The following is a 23,424-nucleotide window of genomic DNA, read 5'->3' on the forward strand; positions in this document are numbered from 1 at the left end:
GATATAGATAGATAGATATAGATATATATACACACACACACACATACAGAGAATGAGGAAGTTGCCATACAAACTGTAAGCGGCTAATTAATTAAGATGAGCTATTATCAGCAAGAGAAAAAAAACTTTTGTAGTGATAATCAAGATGGCCCATTTAGACAGTGGACAAGAAGGTGTGAGGATACTTCACTTAGGGAGATAGATTCAATATGTGTAATGACCCAGCCACTCCCAGTCTCTATTCAAACCCAAGTTAATGGTATTTAGTTTGCATATTAATTCAAGCTCAACAGTTCATAGAATCATAGAATATCAGGGTTGGAAGGGACCTCAGGAGGTCATCTAGTCCAACCCCCTGCTCAAAGCAGGACTGATCCCCAATTAAATCATCCCAGCCAGGGGTTTGTCAAGCCTGACCTTAAAAAAAAAGTTTCTCGTTGGAGTCTATTTTTGAAGCTTTTCTGTTGCAACATTGCCACCTTTAAATCTTTTACTGAGTCATCAGAGGGGTTGAAGTGTTCTCCTACCGGTTTTTGAATGTTATGATTCCTGATGTCAGATTTGTGTCCATTTATTCTTTTGCGTAGGGACTGTCGGTTTGGCCAATGTACATGGCAGAGGGGCATGACTGACTTAGAACAACGCTTCCTTAGCTCTCATCCCCTAATGCCCCTACTCTACTTGCGCTACATTGATGACATCTTCATCATCTGGACCCATGGAAAAGAAGCCCTTGAGGAATTCCACCATGATTTCAACAATTTCCATCCCGCCATCAACCTCAACCTGGACTCCAACGAGAAACGGCTGAGCTTGAATTAATATGCAAACTAGATACCATTAACTTGGGTTTGAATAAAGACTGGGAGTGGCTGCGTCGTTACACATATTGAATCTATTTCCCTAAGTTAGGTTTCAGAGTAACAGCTGTTAGAATCATAGAATATCAGGGTTGGAAGGGACCTTAGGAGGTCATCTAGTCCAACCCCCTGCTCAAAGCAGGACCAATCCCCACTTAAATTATCCCAGACAGGGCTTTGTCAAGCCTGACCTTAAAAACTTCTAAGGAAGGAGATTCTACCACCTCCCTAGGTAACGCATTCCAGTGTTTCACCACCCTCCTAGTGAAAAAGTTTTTCCTAATATCCAACCTAAACCTCCCCCACTGCAATTTGAGACCATTACTCCTTGTCCTGTCCTCTTCTACCACTGAGAATAGTCTAGAACCATCCTCTCTGGAACCACCTCTCAGGTAGTTGAAAGCAGCTATCAAATCCCCCCTCATTCTTCTTTTCTGCAGACTAAACAATCCCAGTTCCCTCAGCCTCTCCTCATAAGTCATGTGTTCCAGACCCCTAATCATTTTTGTTGCCCTTCGCTGGACTCTTTCCAATTTATCCACATCTTTCTTGTAGTGTGAGGCCCAAAACTGGACACAGTACTCCAGATGAGGCCTCACCAATGCCGAATAGAGGGAGATGATCACGTCCCTCAATCTGCTCGCTATGCCCCAACTTATACATCCCAAAATGCCATTGGCCTTCTTGGCAACAAGGGCACACTGCTGACTCATATCCAGCTTCTCGTTCACTGTCACCCCTAGGTCCTTTTCCGCAGAACTGCTGCCTAGCCATTTGGTCCCTAGTCTGTAGCAGTGCATTGGGTTCTTCCATCCTAAGTGCAGGACTCTGCACTTATCCTTATTGAACCTCATCAGATTTCTTTTGGCCCAATCCTCCAATTTGTCTAGGTCCCTCTGTATCCTATCCCTGCCCTCCAGCGTATCTACCACTCCTCCTAGTTTAGTATCATCTGCAAATTTGCTGAGAGTGCAATCCACACCATCCTCCAGATCATTTATGAAGATATTGAACAAAACCGGCCCCAGGACCGACCCCTGGGGCACTCCACTTGACACCGGCTGCCAACTAGACATGGAGCCATTGATCACTACCCGTTGAGCCTGACAATCTAGCCAACTTTCTACCCACCTTATTGTGCATTCATCCAGCCCATACTTCTTTAACTTGCTGACAAGAATACTGTGGGAGACCGTGTCAAAAGCTTTGCTAAAGTCAAGAAACAATACATCCACTGCTTTCCCTTCATCCACAGAACCAGTAATCTCATCATAGAAGGCGATTAGATTAGTCAGGAATGACCTTCCCTTGGTGAATCCATGCTGACTGTTCCTGATCACTTTCCTCTCATGTAAGTGCTTCAGGATTGATTCTTTGAGAACCTGCTCCATGATTTTTCTGGGGGCTGAGGTGAGGCTGACTGGCCTGTAGTTCCCAGGATCCTCCTTCTTCCCTTTTTTAAAGATTGGCACTACATTAGCCTTTTTCCAGTCATCTGGGACTTCCCCCATTCGCCACGAGTTTTCAAAGATAATGGCCAATGGCTCTGCAATCATATCCGCCAACTCCTTTAGCACTCTCGGATGCAACTCGTCCGGCCCATGGACTTGTGCACGTCCAGCTTTTCTAAATAGTCCCTAACCACTTCTTTCTCCACAGAGGGCTGGCCATCTACTCCCCATGCTGTGTTGCCCAGCGCAGCAGTCTGGGAGCTGACCTTGTTAGTGAAGACAGAGGCAAAAAAAGCATTGAGTACATTAGCTTTTTCCACATCCTCTGTCACTAGGTTGCCTCCCTCATTCAGTAAGGGGCCCATACTTTTCTTGGCTTTCTTCTTGTTGCCAACATACCTGAAGAAACCCTTCTTGTTACTCTTGACATCTCTTGCTAGCTGCAGCTCCAGGTGCGATTTGGCCCTCCTGATTTCATTCCTACATGCCCGAGCAATATTTTTATACTCTTCCCTGGTCATATGTCCAACCTTCCACTTCTTGTAAGCTTCTTTTTTTTGTTTAAGATCCGCTAGGATTTCACCATTAAGCCAAGCTGTGTTAGTCTGTATTCGCAAAAAGAAATGGAGTACTAGTGGCACCTTAGAGACTAACCGATGAAGTGAGCTGTAGCTCACGAAAGCTTGTGCTCAAATAAATTGGTTAGTCTCTAAGGTGCCACAGGTTTCAGAGTAGCAGCCGTGTTAGTCTGTATTCGCAAAAAGAAAAGGAGTACTTGTGGCACCTTAGAGACTAACCAATTTATTTGAGCATAAGCTTTCGTGAGCTACAGCTTATGCTCAAATAAATTGGTTAGTCTCTAAGGTGCCACAAGTACTCCTTTTCTTTTTCACTAAGTTAAGTATCCTCACACCTTCTTGTCAACTGTCTAAATGGGCCATCTTGAGTATCACTACAAAAGTTTTTTTCTCCTGCTGATAATAGCTCATCTTAATTAATTAGCCTCTTACAGTTTGTGTGGCAACTTCCTCGTTCTCTGAATGTATATATATTTATCTTCTTACTATATGTTCCATTCTGTGCATCCGATGAAGTGAGCTGTAGCCCACAAAAGCTTATGCTCTAATAAATTTGTTAGTCTCTAAGGTGCCACAAGTCCTCCTGTTCTTTTTGTTCTGTCAGGGAGTCCGTTGGTTTTGAGAATAATGGTTATCTGCTGCTCTGGTACAGATGGCTGCTTTGGGGGGAGCTGCTTACTGCAGTGGCAACTGCCATTGAGGTAAAGGCAGCTGCAGAGGCAAATGCTGCCATCTGGTGGCAGATATGGAAGGCCTGCTGGCTGCTGAGGCTGTTTGGTAGCTGCTGCTGGAGAAGCCTGCTGGCTGAGTTGCTTACGGTCGTTGTTGCCAGGGCAACCTCAGGGTTCTCTTGCTGCTGCTTCTTTTGCTGCTTGAAGCTGCGTGCAGGTGGCTGCTGCTGCTTTGCAGGTATTTTGCAGCTTCTGCCCTTTAAGCTCCGAATCCATAACAATTATTACAAGCTCAGCCTATTGGCTGCTGCCCTTATCTAGTGTGTGCGCTGTCATGGTTCAAGCCTTCAGCCAATCAGCTTTCTAGCTCCTCCCCTAGTCCCTCCCTTGTGATGTTAGCTTTAAGTCCCTCCTCGTCCCATGTACCTGTTGCCGGCACCCAGTGCCGAGAGGCTGAACAACAGCTTGAGTTGGTTCGTTACCCGGTGTGCTACACCCAATAATCACAACGGGGTGGAGAAGCAGAAAAGTTTATTTGAAGCTTCAAAAAGGTACAGGGAGATTTGAATCTCAAATCCTGTACAACAGAGCAGGAAGTTACACAGGCTTTTATACATCCTTTTTCCCAGCATACTTATCCAATAGCAAGCTGCTCCAAGTATCCATATAGCCAGCCAATCCAGTTCCCAGCTAGTTCCCTGATTCTCTGTATCATTTGTTAAACTATACATAAAGCTGCTTTATTCAGCATTGTTCTTCCATATCTCCCCTGTTTGGCCTTGCTTAGTTTCAGGCAGTCTGACTCTGCAACATACTGTTGCAGATTCTCAGCATAACTGCTGTGTGTGCCTCCAGGCGGGGGGGCCAAGGACACTTGGGCCTAGCACGCAGAGCTGCTGCGAGTGCCTCCAGGCAGGAGGGGGGCCAAGGACACCGGGGCCTAGTGCGAGGGGGCTTCATCGACACTCGTGGTCTTCCATCCCCTCGAGTTACCTAGTGGCCATGCCCCAGTGTTCCCAACATACCTGTATATCATCCTCTGATGATATTGTCTTTAAGCTCCTCCCCGAGGCCATCTTGGATTCTAGGGCTTTTTGCTGAGTCATTCCCTACCGGAGGTGGAATTCCCTAGTATGTCAGAGGAAATGTAATTTCCTGCTACCTCACACTGTATCTCTCAGAGATGGTATCTTCCACTACCCTCACCCTATATCTGCCATTTTGGTCAGCCATGTTGGATTTTCTAAATTTAAATGATCATTCATTTTTACGTAATTAAAGCCTTTATCTTAAAACTAATTACTCTTTTATGCAGCCCAAAGGGTCCTGATACGGTTACCAATCTAATTATTTCAATTGGAGGAAGTGAATTTTATGGCAATTTTAAACCCCTTCTAAGGTTTTTCTGCAAAGTGCTGCAAGGTATTTCAGAACATCTAAAAATGCAATCTCTTGGTACACTAGGGGGAAAAGTACTGCAAAACTTGAAAGGGAGGTGTGGTAGAGAAACGATGCAGAGCCACTGCTGGAATTCTGCATAACCAGCTTTTTGTGCATGCACATAAGTGCTCATGGGAGTGTGATTCTGGGATATGAACGGTAGTGATTGCACAGGCAATTCCATTCACGTTTCCTGGGCTGCATATGCCGGAGAGTGCTGACCCTGCACAGATAAAGGAGAGGCAAGACAAAACTCAGGGAGGGGCCTACTAGAAAGGCCATCAACCTAATAGGCCCTGTCTGCTGCTCATCGTGCGCACTAGGACTGCTGTTGAGCTGTGTGCGTTATGACCCCTGGGGTTGAGCTGATCAGTGTTCAGGAAAGATTTTGTATTTCCATCTCAGCTAAGCTGTAAACTTTGTTCTATAAATACGGTGACCAGACGTCCCATTTTTAAAGGGACAGCCCTTATTTAAGCCCTCCTGCAGGTGTTCTGACTTTTTCTTAAAAATGGGCAAATTGTCCCATATTTTCTGTTTTTCCCCCCCACCCACCCACCCATTGGTACTGGTGGGTCCTGCTGCCAGCCAGATCCCTGCTTGCCAGCTGCCCGCCCACAGCCAAGGGGAAGGGGAGTCAAGTGGCTGCTGATTGGGGTGGGTGTGCAAAGCTGGTGGCTGGGCAAAGGTGCAGTGCGCAGGGCTGGTTACTCCCCCTGCTGGTCAGTCAGTGCAGCCCCCGCTGTGTGCCGGTTCTCAGCCAGCAGGGCCCTGCCCCCAGCCCGTCCCATTTCCAGCCGGTGCTGGCCACACGCTGCAAGCTGCGGTGGCTGGTGAGTGTGGGTAGGCGTCAAGCGGTGGCCAGTTACATGTCGCCTCTGCTGCCCACCCATTGGCCCTTTATGTGTTCCCCCTCTTCCTGTCCTCTCCCTGTTTTGCTCCTTCACCCCCGCAGCCCCACTGCTCCTCCATATCCCCCTGGTGGGGCTCGTCCAGCTCCCAGCACTGTGCAGAAAACCAGCCCCTTGTTGGAGTGCTCAGCTCACCAGCAGCGTGGCCGGCAGCCTCCTTCCTTCCCCCACTGCCTCTGGCTGGGCTAGCGCCCCAGGAAAGCCCAAGAGCCTGTGGCCCAGGGCGCTGGCCAGGAGGCGCAGAGCCCTGCATGTGCCTCTCCCCGCCTCAGCTAAGCTCTGGAGTGGTGGGGAGGTGCGATTTCCAGCCTGTTCACACCCTGAATCTTCAGGCTCCGCAGCAGGCCCCAGGGCAGGGGCTTAGCACCCTCTTCACCTGCCCCTCCCTGTCCCGGGTCCAGGTCCAGGGCCAGGGAGCGCGGGGCTGCTCTGTCCCCTAGACACCCTCCCCTGCTGAGCCGCCTCTCTGGCTGGGTTCGCTGAAACTCCTGCAGTCAGGTTCCCTGGTGCATGATGCATCCTTAGGGCTTAACCCGTTCCTGCCCGTGTTGTAGCCAGGGGACAGGAGGTGGCTGGGCTATGTCGGTGGCCAGCAGCAGCCTGGAGGTGTTAGCTGCCTTTCGACACTGTGCAGGCAGGAAGGGACAAGCTGCTTCCTGCAAAGACATGGGCCAGGTCATTCCTTCCTTCCCTCCCCCTATCCCCCTGCCGCCCCTGAAGCTGGAAGCAGCTCTCATCCCTTCCCTCTTGCACAGTGCCAAAAGGCTGCTGCAGACCACATTCTGGTGTGCACTCTAGCAGAAATCTGGAGAGCGGGGGCATGAGATCCTGCATGCCCCCTCCCCACTTGTGTTTCCTCGGGAAGACATGGCACGAGGTAGCAGGAGAGGCGTGTCCGTCCCAGGGCCCAGACAGGCATAGAGGGTGGAGTGTTCCCAGCAGGAAGGAGAGGGTCAGTCGGTCACCCCCTCACCCCCCCATGAGAGAGAGGGGTGTGTGTGTGTGTGACATCTCCCTATGTGTATAAGTGGGGGAGGGTAGCGGTGTGTGTGTCACCCCTCCCCATGTGAACCCTAAAGCCTTAAAGATAAGATGATAAATAAAAAGAATCCAACTACACAGTATTTCTTTTTAACAGGGGCTCAGTCAACTTGATGTTAATTTGAACGTTTGTACTGCATAGTTCTGATTGAGTGCCATTGAACTCGCTTGAATACGAGTAATTTTACCAGGTGTCCCGTATTCAGCATTGGAAAATATGGTCACCCTATCTATAAATAGCCTCCAGGGAACTTTCAAAGGATTTACTTTGTGGCTGGATAGACCTGATACTAGGAGAGAGTTAGAAGCAGGAAACTTAAAACAGGTGCAAAGTTATGAGTACAGTAAAATGACCCTATCCCAAGCTGTCCAAGGTCTATTCTGAAGCCAGTGCTGTTTCCAAGGGCCTTGCTGTGATCTGATCCCATGTCCCTTTCCTCACCACATACCTCCAGTGGTGCAGAGGAACTTGCTCCGCTCAAGGACACCCCTCCCATCCAAACCAGACTAAAAAGGAAAGCAGAAGCTCTCAGTATCACACTTCCAGGAGCTCCTGTACACCCCAGGTCTCAAGTAGAGCCATGAGCTCTGCCTCCATGAGCTACTACATGGTGAGTCTGTCAAGAACCAATGGTATTTAGATCTGCAAGGGCTGCTTTTGCTGCATGTGCCAAGGGTTGCAGGGATGCTTACTTGGAAAGCCCTGCCCAAATTGTGTCCTGGCATATGTCTCTTTCACACATGAGAGAAGAATCTACTGTTCTCTGTGGGTTCAACTGCTTTATTCTCTACAACCGTCTTCCAAAACTGAGTATGCCAGGTATCTTCATGTACCTCACAGGGGTGCCTGGAGATGACGCAAACCCAAGAGGAGGGATGCTTGCCCCTAGAGCCACTCTGGGACACTGGAAGATGGAGCTTGTTGGATTGTACAGGACAGCATCTCCAGCAATGTAGCACTGCTGCTCCTTTTGTAGATTATTTTTTTAAACTAGAAAGGACCAATGTAATCATCTAATCCAGGGGTGGGCAAACTTTTTGTCCCAAGGGCCACATCTGGGTTTGGAAATTGTACGGTGGGCAATGAATGCTCACAAAATTGGGGTTGGGGTGCAGGAGGGTGTGAAGACACTGGCTGGCAGTGCAGGCTCCAGGGTGGGGCCAGAAATGAGGAATTCAGGGTGCAGGAGGGGGCTCTGGGCTGGGGCAGGGGGTTGGGGTACGGGGGGGTGAGGGCTGCGGCTGGAAGTGCAGGCTCTGGGGTGGGCTTGGGGATAAGTTTGGGGTGTAAGAGGATGCTCTAGTCTAGGATGGAGGGATTTGAAGGGCGGGAGGGGGATCAGGGCTGGGGCAGGGGATTGGGGCCCTAGAGGGAAGCAGGGTTGCAGTCTCTGGGCGGCACTTACCTTAAGCAGCTCCTGGAAGCAGCAGCATGCCCCCCTCCAGCTCCTACACAGAGGTGCGGCCAGGGGGCTCTTTGCGCTGCCCCGTCCGCAGGTGCCACCCCTGCAGCTCCCATTGGCCGCAGTTCCCGGCCAATGGGAGCTGTGGGGGTGGCGCTTGAGGCAGAGGCAGCGTGCGAAGACCCCTGGCTGCCCCTATGTGTAGGAGCCAGAGGGCGGACATGCCGCTGCTTCTGGAAATTGCGCAGCGCTGCAGCACGCGCGGCGTGCCCCCTGACCCTGCTCCCCAGCTGGAGTGCGGGAGCAGGGCAAGCCCCAGACCTTGCTCCCCACTGGGAGCTCGAGGGCCGGATAAAATTGGCTGGTGGGTCGGATGTGGCCCACGGGCTGTAGTTTTCCCACCCCTGATCCAATCTGACCTTTTGCATAATACAATATAGAAAACCTCATGCAGTGATTTCTGCATTGATCCCATAACATCTGTTGAGTTAGAACATCTCTTTGTAAAAAGATATGTAGTCTAGATTTAAACCCTTTGAGTTCTGGAAAAGCCACCACATCCCTAGATGATGTGTTCCAATGGATAAATACTCTCACTATTAAAAATGTGCATCTTTATTTCTGGTCTGAATTTGACTAGTTTCAAAGCTTCCAACCACTGGATCTTGTTATCCCTTTTTCTGCTAGATTAGAGATTACTATCAGCAACATCAACCCCAGGGGAGCCAACCTGAGCCTGAGAAGGAGCCAGAATTTACCAATGTACATTGCCAAGAGCCACAGTAATACATCAGCAGCCCCCGCTCCCAGCGCCTCCTGCCCACAGGCAGCCCCGTCGATCAGCGCCTCCCCCTCCTTCCCCACACCTCCCAATCAGCTGTTTCGTGGCATGCAGGAGGCTGGGGGGGCAGGGGTGTGGAAGGAAGGGGGAGGAGCGAGGGTATGGCAGGCTCAGGGGAGAGTGGGAAGGGGTGGAGTGGGTCCAGGCCTATGGCAGAGCCACGGGTTGAGCAGTGAGCACCCCCTGGCACACTGGAGAGTTGGTGCCTGTAGCTCCAGCCCCAGAGTCGGTGCCTGTACAAGGAGCCGCATAGTAACCTCTGAAGAGCCGCATGTGGCTCCGGAGCCCCAGGTTGGCCACCCCTGACCTACCCTGTGTAGGACTTGTTACTAGAGCATTGCGTACCTCTTAACCTTTTTTTTTAGTGATGTAAATAGTGAGATGTGAGAAGCTTCATCTATAAGGCACGGTTTCCAGATGTCAACTCATTCTTGTAGCTGTTCTTTAATGCCCTATCAGAGTGTTAGGAGATAGATGGCAGGGCACTGTGCTGCTCTGCTGGCATGGCAGTAGATTGAACAGGCCCAGTTCTCTACTCACCGCAGTGCAAACTGGGGATTAGTCCAGTGATTTCAGTGTTACATTGGTATGAATCTGGTCATGGAAAGTTATTTACAAGAGAGTGACAAGTGGAGGATGGGGACTTCTGGAACGTTGCATCTAAAAAGAGACAGAGGCTTGAGGTAATGCATTATGCTTCAATAACAGAACTAAGAAGGGAAGTGGGTTAGAGGCAGTCACAGTCCCTTTTCATGGTGCATTCTAACCTGTTCTTCCTTGCTTCAGCCTCAAGCAGGGGAAAATAGAGCAATGGAGACTTTTGCAGTCCCAGACTCCCTTTACATAAGTGTAGCCACAGGCCAGGGAATCTGCTCATACCGCACACTCATGCAGCATCAACCAGAAATGCAGCTACAGCTTGTAAGGTTTGGTCCTTAAGGGCAGCTTTGTTGCTAACAAAGGAAGAGCAGGATGTGGTAAATGCTCTTAGCTGAAGAACCAAAAATGACAGAAGAAGCCACAATTCCATTCCAGAGTTGCTGGGGAAATGCTCTTATTGCTTTGTCTACACTTGGAAATACCAGAATAGCTATTCTTGAATAACTATTCTAAAATAGTTATTCCAGATAAATTCTCATATGGACAGTCCTACTAGTCTAGTACATTTCAAGTGTAGACTAGCCCTTAGGTTTCACCAACTAACTCCTCAGAATTTAAGGGCAGTATTTCTAACATACTAATAATCTAATCAGGCTAACTAATATCACATTTGTTAGGATTCAAGTCAGTGAAAATTGCCAGATGGCCACTACACAGACAAATCCTTAGCATGAATCGCTATGTTGGGTGTTATTTTTAAAATGGTTGACTCCTAGTGTGCCAAAACCAGTGGTCTCGCAGAGTTTTGAAGCATTATTTCAAGATAATCTGTGTTATAGCCAATTAGCTTTTGTCCTGGGCTGGGCTGCAGAGTACTGGCATTTCCAGTGCATATTTAATACTAAAATAGAATGTGAGAATCTGCAGCTCAGTTAGACTGTGCGCACATTAGAGACCTGCCCTCTCCCTCTGCTGAGCTGGATCTGTGTGCTCTCTGCAGGAGGCCAGGCCAGCACTGTAGCCTGTCAGAGGGAATGCCTGGCCCTTTCCTTCAGTCCCCACTAATCCTCTGGAAATCCGAGCAAGGCAGCAAGAAACCTGAGACTCCTGCCTCTCTCTGTTCTAGGTGCACCCAGCAAGGAGCTCTGCTCAGCCTGAGTCATCTCAATGTCCCTATTTTGAAATCTTAAAATAATATCTAATCCCTCAGGAAATGCCAGAAATTTTCATAACCCAGGTCCAATTCTGAGGAAACATAGGGGAAGGAAGAAGGGACGTAGAGGGGAGAGGGATCAAAGATGAGATCCGAAAGGAAGAATAGGTAAGCTGCAAAGGGGAAGGCACGGGTGCTTGGCTGAAATACCAACAGGTATGCACATACATAACTCTATTTACAGGAGTAAAATGCTGAAGATCGTGCTGTGTCTGCTCCAAGTGTCAGATCCCTGTTCCCCACACCAGCTCATCCTGAGGACTGCAGCAAGCCTCTGGCATGGAGGAGTGGGGATGCCAGGAGGACCCTGCAGAGTACTGTGCAGGTGAGTCCCAACGAGTGTTACCAGTTTGGTATCCAAACCTCCTTGCAATTCAGCCTGGGAGATTTGTAGACTCTGGGCTGAATTGTTGAGGTCAGTCCCTCTTTCTGTTTGGTAGTGTTTTGAAGACCTGTCCCACTAATGGAGCTATTGGTGATCCATGTCTGTAGGAGGCTACTACCCTGTGCAGAAGGGAGACACATTCAGTGGAAGATACCAGGTGGTGCACAAGCTGGGCTTTGGCTACTTCTCTACAGTCTGGTTGTGCCAGGACATGGTGTGAGTAGCACAATAGAGACTATTCCAAAAGGAGGGGAACTCTGTAGAATGGGGCTGTAAAGGGAAGTTTAGAGTCCATCCAGGGGGGAAAGGGGAGGAATTGACCCTCTCTATCTGAGCAGAGGAAGGAACAGCCCAGAGGAATAGCCTGCCCTGAAGGCAGGGATGTGGGGGGTGGTGGGAGGGGATCAGCAGAGCTAGCTCAGCTGTGAGGCATTATTTCCCAAGCAGCCAGTTACAAGAGGGCCCTGTTGAAGTGAGTGGGGGGTGACTCTGACAGCAAGAATCAGAGGGGAAGGATCTCTAGGAAGGGAGCTGGTGCTTGGACACTAGGCAAACAGTCTAGGTTAGACAGAAGGGAGATGACATTGGTGGGTGGAATGCTTTATAGTCTGCGGTGCTGAGCTGTGCCTGCAGGAAACCCTACTGGATTTGTATTTGGCTCTGAAGGGGACAGGTCTTTCTTTATATTTACTTTTCTGATTTATAATGTGCTCTGTCTCAGCCTGGCCAGACCTCTTCTGCTCCCAGAGGGCGATGGAGCTCTAACATTAAAATAATAGTTGCCAGAGGGAGATGAATACAGGTCTCCACCCTGCTGTATGTAGAAGGTATGAGGGTGGGGGTGTTAGAGGCAGAGGAGAGGTTTAGGGAAGCCTCTCTCAGTACAGAGCACAGGCATTGGGGGGTCACTACAGGGAAAGGAAAGACATGGAGACTCCTCCAGGCTGTATGGTGGGAAGCTGGGCGGACAGAACTTTTGTGCACTGGTCTGCAGGTGTGATTCCTTTCACAGAGAGAAGCGGCATGTAGCTGTGAAGGTGGCCAAGGGTGGGGAGAGCTTTGCTGAGGCTGCCCAGGATGAAATCTCTCTCCTCCAGTGTGTATGTACCTTTCCAGGGAGCATGTCGGCTCATTCGGTTTCTGCACTGTAGGGAGTGCAGCTGTTTTCAGAGCTCTGCAGTACTAGTCCACTCCTCCAACAGGTCTCAGCTTGATGGGAGCCTGGCTGGCACCAGGGAGAACACATCAAACTCTATGTAGAAAAGGGCCTCAGGTCCAGCATTTGCTTCGGAAGCAGCCTCCCATCCCAGGGTATGTTTATTTCTGGTATGTTTAGTGATCATTCTGTTCTTCTCTGAGTGCATGCAGACATGTATTCCACTCAGATGGGCATGCGCCCAGTGCACTGAAGCTGGAGAACTTTGCCTAACAGTACCTATGGGCAGTGCTCATGCCTTGTGGCTCTTGCCCTTCCCCTAGCTATTTAAGGATAGCAGCACCCTGACCGGTCTCACTTCCTTCTCGCTCCCTGTGGCTAGAGTTTGAGCATTCTGTGGTGCTTTACTTTACATGTTTTTTCCTCAATTTCTCTAGGAATTTATTGTATATAGTAGATTGTTAATGTGACTTAGTAGTGCTGGCACCATTCCAGTCTGACCCAGCGTGGTCGCCTGGCAGGGAGGTGTAGTATTGCAGATGAGCCCTTATTTGATCTTCCCCTCACCCAGGGTTTCAACGAGTTCAAACAGCCCTTTTAAGTGCTAACAAGCAGCTCCTTGTGGACTCCTGATGCCAGTCTGGTTTTGGCCATGGGACGTCTATTGAGTCTGGTATTGATAATGGCAGCATCAGCAATGTAGAACCGTAGGGCTAGAAGGGACGGCAACGGTCATCTAATCTAACCCCCTGCCAAAGTGCAGGATTTGTTGTGTTAAACCATCCAAGACAGATGGCAATCCAGCCTCCTTTGGAAACCTTCACTGAAGGAGGTTCCACGACCTCCCGAGGCAGTCAGTTCCACTGTCCTTATAGTTAGGAAGTTTTTTCTGTGCTTTAATCTAAATCTGCTATGGTTTGAACCTATTGCTTCTTGTCCTGCCCTTGGTGGCAAAAGAGAACAACTTTTCTCCATCTTTTTTGTGGCAGCCTTTCAAGTATCTGAAGACCACTATCAGATCCCCTCCCTTAATTTCCTCTTTTCGAAACTAAACCAGTTCCTTTGCTCATATGGCTTGCATTCCATCCCTTTGGTCATCTTTGTTGCTCTCCTCTGGATCCTTTCCAGTTTCTCTGTCCTTTTTATACATTGGTGACCAAAGTTGGACACCACTACTCCAGCTGAGATCTAACCAGCGCTAAATAGAACGATACTATCGCCTCCCGTGACTTGCATGCTATGCCTCTGTTAATGCAATCTAAAATTGCATTTGCTTTTTTTTTTTTTTTTTTTGACAACAGCATTGCACTGTTGACTCATGTTGAGGCTTTGATGTACCACAACTCCCAGATCCTTCTCAGCAGTGCTACTGCCAAGCCAGTTTCCCCCCATTCTGTATTTATACATTTGATTTTTCTTCCCTAAGTGTAGCACCTTACATTTGTCTTTGTTGAATTTCATTTTGTCGTCTATAGTCCAGTTCTCCAATTTATCAAGATCCTTTTGAATTTTAGATCTATTCTCCAAAGTATTGGCAACCTCCCCCTACCAGCTTTGTGTCATCTGCAAACCTGATCAGTCTGCTCTCTGTATCTACATCCAGGTCATTAATAAAGATGTTAGACAACACTAGACCCAGAACAGATTCCTCTAGAACTCCACTTGAGACCTCCCTCCAATCCAACAACATTCCAATAATAGTTACTTTTTGTTTGCAGTTGTTTAATTATGTATGTATTAATGGTAGTTCTGTTAAGCCTGCTTTTCTCCAGCTTACTTATCAGAATGTTATGTGGGACTGTGTCAAAAGCCTTGCTGATGTCCAGGTATATTATGTCCACCACATTCCCCCTATTCACCAAACCAGTTACCCTGTCAAAGAAGGAAATCAAGCTTTTTTGGCATGATTTGTTCTTGGTAAATCCATGCTGGTTGCTGGTGATCACCCTCTGTCCTTCAGGTATTCACAAATGTAATGTTTTAAACATTGTTCTCATAGCTTCCCAGGTATCAAAGTAAGACTGACTGGTCTATAGTTCCCCAGCTCCTCCTTTCCCCCCCCTTTTTTAAAAGATGGGCACAATGTTAGCTCTTCTCCAGTCTTCCAGGACCTTTCCTGTCATCTATGAGTGGCTCCGTGATTTCTTCAGCTAATTCCTTCTGTACGCTTGGGTTGATAGCATCCAGCTCCACTGATTTTAATTCATTCAAATTGGTCAGAAGATCTCTGACATGTTCTTTACTCATCCCAATCTGCATCTCTTCCTCTTCATTGTCTGTGGTAACTTCATTGTCTGTGGTAACTGTGGAATCATCTGGTCACACTCTATTTTTTGTGAGACAACTGATGCAAAGTAGTCATTGAGTAGCTTTGCCTTTGTATCCTCTTCCATGCCCCTCCTTCCATTTCCTGTATTTATCCCTTTGGGGTTTTAGATATCTAAAAAGCTCCTTGTGCAGCCAGATTGGCCGCCTGTGGCTTTTCTTGTGTTTCCTCTGCAAGATGTTGAGCCTCTAGTATTACATCTTTTAAGAACTGCCAGCCTCCTTTGACTTCTTTTCTTCCTAATTGGTCTTTCCATGTGACCTTGCCTACTATTTCTCTGAGTCAAAGGCAGATTTCAGCTCTGAGGTCCAGTGTCCTTGTTTTGCTGTTTTCATGTCCTCCTTTCCATAGAATCTTGAATTTTATCAAATCACAATCACTTCCTCCCAAATTCCCAACCACTTTTATGTTCTCAACTAATTCATCCCTGTTGGTCAAAACCAGATGCAAAATGGATGACCCCCTAGTTGTTTCCTCTGCTTTCTGAATCAGAAAGCTGTCCCCTACACACACTAAGAATTTGCAGGACTTATTATGTTTTGCTGCAATAGTCTTCCAACAGATATCAGGGAAGTTAAAATCCCCCATTAATACTAGCTCATGTGCGTTAGCTAATCTTACCTACTTGTGGAATGACTCATCCACTTCCTCTTCCTGATTTGGTAGTCTATAATGGACCCTCACCATAACATTGCTACTGTTCTTTTCCCTTGTTATCCTCACCCAGAAACTCTCAGTGGGTCTGTTGCTCACGTCCCCTTGGATCTTGGAGAAAATGTATACATGCTTGACGTACAGCACAACGCCACCTCCTTTTTCCCCATACCTATCCTTTCGGAACAAGCTATATCCCTCAATGCGGTACACCAATCGTGGGAGTTGTCCCACTAAGTCTCTGTGATGCCAATTAAGTCATAATATTCTTCATATACCGTGATTTCCAGTTCATCCTGATTGTTCCCCATACTCCTTGCATTTGTAAACAGGCATCAAAGATATTTTGCAGATTGCCCTGTTGCTTTTCTTTTTTCCTTTTTAATGCAGTCGTGATTTCTAGATCCTTCTCCTGAAATTAGCCACTTCCCCTTTTCTTCGTTACTTGAGCCTAGATGTGCATTGGCTGTACTTTTGTCACCATCCCCCATAAGACCTAGTTTAAAGCTCTCCTCATCAAGTTAGCCAGACAATGTCCAAAGATGCTCTTCCCAATATTTGGTAGATGGAGCTCGTCCCAGCACAGTAATCCTCATTCCTGGAATATCAGCTTGTTGTCAAAGAAGCCAAAGCCTTCTTGCTCACACCACTTGCATAGCCATGCATTTACTTCCACGATTTGATGGTCACTGCCTGGCCTTTTCCTTCAGCCATCTCCACACCATTGGCATATCGGGCAGCATCAGACCTGCTCTGCCTTTCCATTCCTAATTTCTCCTGTAATTCAGGGGCTGTCAGTTGCTGTGCCTTCTACATTGTCGTCTTCTGCTGCACTGTTGGCGCCATCTGGTGGGGTTGTTGGCTGTATCACTTGTTGGCACTGCATTACGCACCCTCCGGGGCTAGGACAGCAGAGTTGCAGCCATCTTCCTTTGTGGTAGTGAGGGGCACATTGACATGGATGCTGTCCTTGCTACAGACCCCTTCATTGGATTCAGTACTGACTTGCTTTCAGGACCCTCATGTGCCAGCTACAAGGGCGATGCCTCTCGTGATACCAACCACTCATGCATCCTTGGCACCAATGATTTCTTTGTTTGGTTCTGGACAAGGATGATAGTTTTTTTGATCTCTCAGGGGTGCGCTCCTCCATTTCCACTAGATGACTCCCAGGGCTCCTCAAGTTCTGTTGTGGGGATGACTACTTCTACTTCCCCCTCACCTTTTGAAGCACTGTTATTGATCCTTGGATCACCAGTGGTACCAGGTTCAGCACTGTTCTTGCAGTAGGGATAGGGATCCTGGCCTACAACCTATTGGCCACCAATGCTTTACCCCTGTTCCATTGGCCTCCACGGAATCCTTGGGTTGAGCCTTGGTATGGGAGATCCTGCTGTTTGATGTAGTCCAGGTCAAGCAGGAGTTTCTATCCATGAGCCACTTCTATTGCAAGTGCAGTCAGAGGTTATTCTTCCTGAGCTGGTCCAGACTGAACCTCTTGTGTAGGAGCTGCCCCCGTCCCCAACAGCCTCCATTGGCCCTGCACTCTTCTTCTTCCCCTCTGGGTGACTCTGCAATACTGGATTCTTCCTCACTGGTGCCTGAGGACTTTGTCATACCAGGACCTTCTCAGGCATATAGCGTCCACCTCGGAGATCCAAGCTGAATACGGGCAAAAGAACATGTATAAGTTGCTGGATATCGTCCAGTCCTCAGCTCTGGGGAGAATGGCTCTCTCAATAAATGAAGCTCTTTTGGAGCCTGCTAAGTCCCTTGGGAATACCCCAGCATTGTTACAGCCTGTAGCTAAGTGGTGTGAAAAGTGGTATTATGTCCCTGTCACAGGGCGGAACAAGTTTCCTTCCCCTTGTCCCTGTGCTTGGGCTGGCAAAAGAAAGGGTCTCAGACACCTCTTGCAGGTGCTTCACCCGTGTTCTTTTATTTACAGTGGCTGTACAGTCCCAATTTCCCCCAACACCGGTCCCCGCTCCGACCCTTCACTGGGTCCCCTGGCCTTTGAGACTTGTGTCAGCCATCAGAGACAGAGCCTCTATCCTCCTGCCTGGCTAGCGTCCCCACCCGAGCTCCTCCCTGGGTTTATATTTCTTCCCAGTCAGCAACCCAGCTGGTTCCACTTGGCTCAGCAGATTACACTGAGCCTGCCCTCGTTAGGGCCTGCAGCTGGGCTCCCAGCTAAGGGTCTTGGCCCATGTACCCAGCCACCCTACAGGGAAACAGGGGGAAGCCAGGTCTTTAGCAGAGCATCCAAAGGTTTTACACCTCTGCCCTGCGACACACCTCCCCACTTTAATGAGCCGCCAGGCTCAACCAGCCCCGGCCTCTTCTCGGATGGACATATTGGCCCTTTGGAGGGGGTTCATTTACCCCTGCTGTGAGTTCCTGCGGGTCCTCCCTGGGGTTTTTAGGACCTCCCTCCCAGGTAGGGGCAAGTCTCCCACACATGTCCCTTGGCCCGACAGAGTCCACACTCCTGTTCAGGCCGTGCCTGAGTGTTCCCTTGCCTCCCCTGGCCTTCTCTCTGGCATGGCTGGGTGCCTAGATACCCCAACTCCAGGGTTGGTTCCAAGGCCCCAAGTCCCTTGCCTTCCTCGGGCTCATGAGGGCTGCACTCCTGCCTGGAGGGGTCTTCGTTACCACAAAACCAACATTTGTTGGTTTCTTCCCACTGCTGTCTAGGAGTTTCTTTCACCCCCTGCCACATTCCCAAGGCACAGCAGATGAGGGGGGATTCGGGGTGCCTGGCCTGGCCCTCCTCCTCCCAGCAAAGTCCCCTCTCTTCTACCCTGGGCTCCCCGCTATCCCTTACTCTTTTCTTCTCCTTCGGTGGTCTAGGGGTTCTTGCTACTTTTGGGGGTTCCACACACCCCCACTTCCATGCACCTCCCTGATTGGGTTCTCCCAGCCCCCTTCCTTAGGATCCGACTTCCTGTCTCTCAAGAAGGGGGTCCCCAATCGCTTCCCAGTAGGACTGGGTAGGGTAATTTCTGCACTACCCCAACCTGCTGCCACCGGAAGCACCCCTGGACCTCCAGAGGAACTTGGGCCATCTGGTAGCTCTGGGTGTCCCCATGGACACACCGAAGGGCTACCTTTGTCCCCGGAACCATCCAGTGTGCCTTCACCAGACCCTTACAGACCAGTGAGCGAGTGGAGGCGGAGTCCACCAAACCCTTTCGGGGCTTCTTCCCCACCAACACGGTTATGGTGGTTAAGGGCTGTTTTACCGGTCCCTTCTGCCCCCTGGTCTACCCACAAAAGTCCACTAGCCCAAACTCCATTTGAGAGCAGTCCTGTTTTTTATGGCCAGTGCGCCCGCACTTCCAACAGGTCTGTTCATGGCTGCGGGTGGGCCCTGGGTCCATCCCCCTCTTGGGTACAGGCTCTGGTGGACTCCTTGCAGGTCCTACTCCCCTAACGGGCTTCACCGCCCTCCTGGGTGCCTCTGCCTCAATGTGCTTTTCTGTCAACCGGACTCCATCTGCTACGTGGGCCGGCTGATGTCATCGGACCCAAACACACACTGGGTCCGGGAGCCCCTGGAGAAATTGTTCCAGGATCACCTGGTCCATTATCTCCTCCACTGTCTGGCCGTGGGCCTCAGCCACCTAGTGGCCAAGTCAGTTAACTTCCGGGCAAATGCCCTGGGTCTCAGGCTCTCAGTCCAGCGGGCCATGAGCGCCATGAACACTGCTAAGGCTTCACCTCCCAGGTACGGGGCTAGCCGCAAGGCCCAAGTTGAACTCTTCCAGCCTGCTGCTGTAGCCACCCGTTCAGATGTCCCCAGAAAGGCATCAGGGTTTTCCGGTTGCAGTGGGGGAGGTTTAGGTTGGATATTAGGAAAAACTTTTTCACTAGGAGGGTGGTGAAACACTGGAATGCATTGCCTAGGGAGGTGGTAGAATCTCCTTCCTTAGAAGTTTTTAAGGTCAGGCTTGACAAAGCCCTGGCTGGGATGATTTAATTGGGGATTGGCCCTGCTTTTGAGCAGGGGGTTGGACTAGATGACCTCCTGAGGTCCCTTCCAACCCTGATATTCTATGATTCTATAGGGTCGTCCGTGGGGCCCATCTTACAGAGCCCCCACCCTGCTGTCCTGGTTCCGTCCCCACTCGCCACACTCACCACCCGCTGGAGGATCTGCTATTGGGCTGCCGACTGCTCCTTGATGAACTCTTGGAGGGCCCATTGTTGGTCCCCCTGCCACGCCGTCAGGGCCTGACTTTCCATCTGCTGGGACTACTGCAGCTCCTGCACAGTAACCAGCCATTTCAGGGTCTCCTCCATACAGGCAGCCACCGGTATCGGTGGCTAGGAGGGATCCCAGACAAGCCCCCACATGTCACAGGCACAAGTTTCCTTCCCCTTGTCCCTGCGCTTGGGCTGGCAAAAGAAAGGGTCTCAGATGCCTCTTGCAGGTGCTTCACCCATGTTCTTTTATTTACAGTAGCTGTACAGTCCCAATTTCCCCCAACACCAGTCCCCGCTCCGACCCCTTGCTGGGTCCCCTGGCCTTTGAGGCTTGTGTCAGCCATCAGAGACAGAGCCTCAACCCTCCTATCCTCCTGCCTGGTTAGCCTCCCCACCTGAGGTCTTCCCTGGGTTTATATTTCTTCCCAGTCAGCAACCCAGTTGGTTCCACTTGGCTCAGCAGATTACACTGAGCCTGCCCTCGTTAGGGCCTGCAGCTGGGCTCCCAGCTAAGGGTCTTGGCCCATGTACCCGGCCACCCTACAGGGAAACAGGGGGAAGCCAGGTCTTTAGCAGGGCATCGAAAGGTTTTGCACCTCTGCCCTGCGACAGTCCCCATACAGGACTTCAAGTGTTTTTACTCTCTTCCAACTCCTAACTCTCTTGTGGTGATGGCAGTAAACGAAAGATCAGAACAGGGGAGGTACAAGTCCATTCCAAAGGATTTGGAGTCTGAGAGGTTAGATTTGATTGTGAGGAAAATTTATATGAGTTCATCAATGTAGATGTGCATTGGAAATCAGCAGCTCTGTTATACAACTGTGGCTTTCTTAATTGGGGTGCTCTGTCCAGATTCACAGAGAAGTTGACGCAAGCCTCCCGGGAGGAATTTGAGGCTTTTGATACAGAGGCCCCTCTGGAGGCCAAGACTTCATTGCAGTCAACTCTGGACGTAGGAGATGCTTCAGTTGGAATTGTGGCATCATCTGTGACTGTGAGGAGGGCCTTGTCATTGCAGAACTCTAGCATAGCTTGTGATGCTCAGTGGATCATAGAAGACTTGTCTTGATGGTCATTTTTGTTTTCAGAAATTGACAACACTTGGCATTTGTTTAAGTAGCCCGGGGCTACTTCGCATTCCTTGGATATTTATACCCCAGCCACAAAGAGGCACCACTAGGGGAGGGAGTAGCAATGCTACTCTCAGCATTTTTGCTGCCATTCATCCTTTTCTGAGAAACCGCAGATTTTTCCAAGGAGGGTCATAAGATCACAGAGGAGGAGGTCTTCTGGATGGAATTTCAACCAACTAGATAGTCCTGCTCCAGTGTCCAGCAAGCCTATATTTTGACTTGCCTGTCCAGGGCAGCATTCTAGTTGTGACCTCCGCATCTACGTCTCCTCAGTTCAGAGACCGGCTGTCTCACTTTTACAGTGCTTGGGATGTGGTTACCATAGATAAAGGGGTCCTAAGTACCATGTGATCGGGTCATGCCATAATTCCTGGCCATTGCCCTCTACCCCATCCCTCTGCAGGGACCCCTCTCATGAGTCACTGCTCCTGCAGCAGGTCGAGAGTCTGATTGCACATGGAGCTATAGAGGAGGTTCTACAGCATCAGAAAAAGGGGTTCTGTTCCTGGTATTTCCTGGTCCTCAAATTCAAAGCAGTGATGAGACCTATTATTGACCTCTGCAGCTTCAGCAAATACACTAGATACGTTGGAATCCATATGGTCACCCTAGCAACTATCCTTCCTGCATTGAACCACAATGATTGATTTGCTGCCCTGAGCCTTCAGGATGCTTATTTCCATATAGCAATTTTCCTGAGCCACAGGAAATTTCTGAGATTTGGTATGGTGGGGTAACACTATCAGTACACTGTGCTTCCTTTCAGCACCTCACATTTTTAAAAAACACATGACTGACTGTAGTGTCAGCATACCTCAGAAAAAGAGGAATTAATATTTTCCTGAACCTGGACTATTGGTTAGTTAGAGACAAGTTCAAAGAACATGTTTTCCCAATTCACACTACATCTAAGAGAATGTTAGGAACCATTCAGAAAGAGAGAGATAATAAGACAGAAAATATAATAATGCTGCTATATAAATTCATGGTGCGTCCATACCCTGAATACTGAGTGCAGTTCGCAACATCTCAAGAAAGATACATTAGAATTGGAAAAAGTACAGAGAAGAGCAATAAAAATTATCAGGGGTGTGAAACAACTTCCATATGAGGAGAGATTAAAAAGACCTGGACTGTTCAGCTTGTAAAAGAAATGACTGAGGGGGATATGAAAGAGGTCTATTAAAATCGGGACTGGTGTGGAGAAAGTGAACAAGGAAGTGTTGTACCCGATGAAATTAATAGGTAGCAGGTTTAAAACAAACATGGAAGTACTTCTTCACACAATACAAAAATCAACCTGTGGAATTCATTGCGAGCGGTTGATGATCTGGATGCCAAAAGTATAACTGGGTTATAAAAAGAATTAGATAAGTTCATGGAGGATAGATCCATCAGTGGCTATTAGCCAAGATAATCAGGGATTCACCCCATACTGTGCATGTCCCTAAACCTCTGACTGCCAGATGCTTGGACTGGATGACAAGGGATGGATCACTAGATAATTGCCCTGTTTTGTTCATTCCCTCTGAAGCATCTGGCATTGGCCACTATCTGAAGACCAGATACAGGGCTAGATGGACCATTAGTCTGATCCATTATGGCCATTCTTTTGTCTCTTCAGTCATCTGGGAATGATATTGAACAAAAAAAAGTCCATGGTAGCACCAACTCAAAAGATTATGTTCATCGGGGCCCTATTAGAATCTACAAATTTGAGAATGTTTTTGCTGAATGAATGATTTCAAACAATTCAGCATCTATGTCTGGCACTACAATGTCTGCCTTCAACTATGGTCCATGTGTGCTTGAAATTACTAGGTCATATGGCTGCATGTACTTACATCATCCAGCATACAAGACTGCACCTTCGTCCTCTTCAAGTGTGATTGAATTTGCTCTATTGCCTAATGTGTCATACGTTGGACAGGCTTGTCTGAGTTCCTCAGAAGATCCTTATGGTACTGGACAGTTCAGAGCAACGTATGCCAGGGTGGTCCCTTTGTGCGTCCTCCCCCCAGCCAGGACTATAGTCACTGGTTGGGGAGCACATCTAAGAGTGTTAAAAGTTCTTGGCTTGTGCTCAGAACAGAAAGTTTCCCTCCAAATCAACATTCTGGAGCTCTGGGCCACTTAAAATGCCTGCCAAGTTTTAAGGGATTACATATGGGGCACACTGCCTCATATACTCAGTAACGCTACCACCGCAATACTATATGAACAAGCCGGGAGGAACCTCCTCCAACCAACTGTGTCAGGAAGCAATAAAGTTACGACAGTTCTTCATCAGGGAGAGCATTGTTCCCACAACAGCTCACTTACCTGGGGTCCAGACTCACTTGGCTGATCACCTCAGCAGGAATTTCTCCCACAATCACATGTAGTCTCTGAAGTCCAGGGTGCTGAGTCCATCTTTGCAGAATGGGGCATTCCAACTATCAATCTGTTTGCGATGAGACACAACAAGGAGTGCCACCATTTTTGCTCTCAAGTGGGTCTCGATACAGATTCCCTAAGTGACACCGTCCACCTCAAATGTGGGGGTCTCCTTT

General features: G+C 48.9%; 1 protein-coding gene across 7 annotated transcripts in view; it reads left to right on the top strand.

Annotated features, from left to right (window-relative positions):
* The window catches only part of LOC140913990 (SRSF protein kinase 3-like), a 61,561-nt gene that overhangs the window by 12,649 nt on the left and 25,488 nt on the right, over positions 1–23,424 (top strand). For 2 of the 7 annotated variants that reach the window (XM_073350777.1, XM_073350771.1), the window contains exons 4-7: positions 10,923–11,117; positions 11,194–11,334; positions 11,502–11,610; positions 12,407–12,494. In XM_073350777.1, coding sequence (XP_073206878.1) covers positions 11,289–11,334; positions 11,502–11,610; positions 12,407–12,494 — 243 coding nt within the window. In that variant the 5' untranslated portion in view covers positions 10,923–11,117; positions 11,194–11,288. Of the gene's footprint in view, positions 1–10,922; positions 11,118–11,193; positions 11,335–11,449; positions 11,611–12,406; positions 12,495–23,424 lie in introns of all 7 variants that reach the window. The other 5 variants (XM_073350772.1, XM_073350775.1, XM_073350774.1 and 2 more) reach the window with 3 other exon arrangements.

The sequence above is a fragment of the Lepidochelys kempii genome, chromosome 7 (assembly GCF_965140265.1).
Source record: "Lepidochelys kempii isolate rLepKem1 chromosome 7, rLepKem1.hap2, whole genome shotgun sequence".
In the NCBI taxonomy this organism is placed as follows: domain Eukaryota; kingdom Metazoa; phylum Chordata; order Testudines; family Cheloniidae; genus Lepidochelys; species Lepidochelys kempii.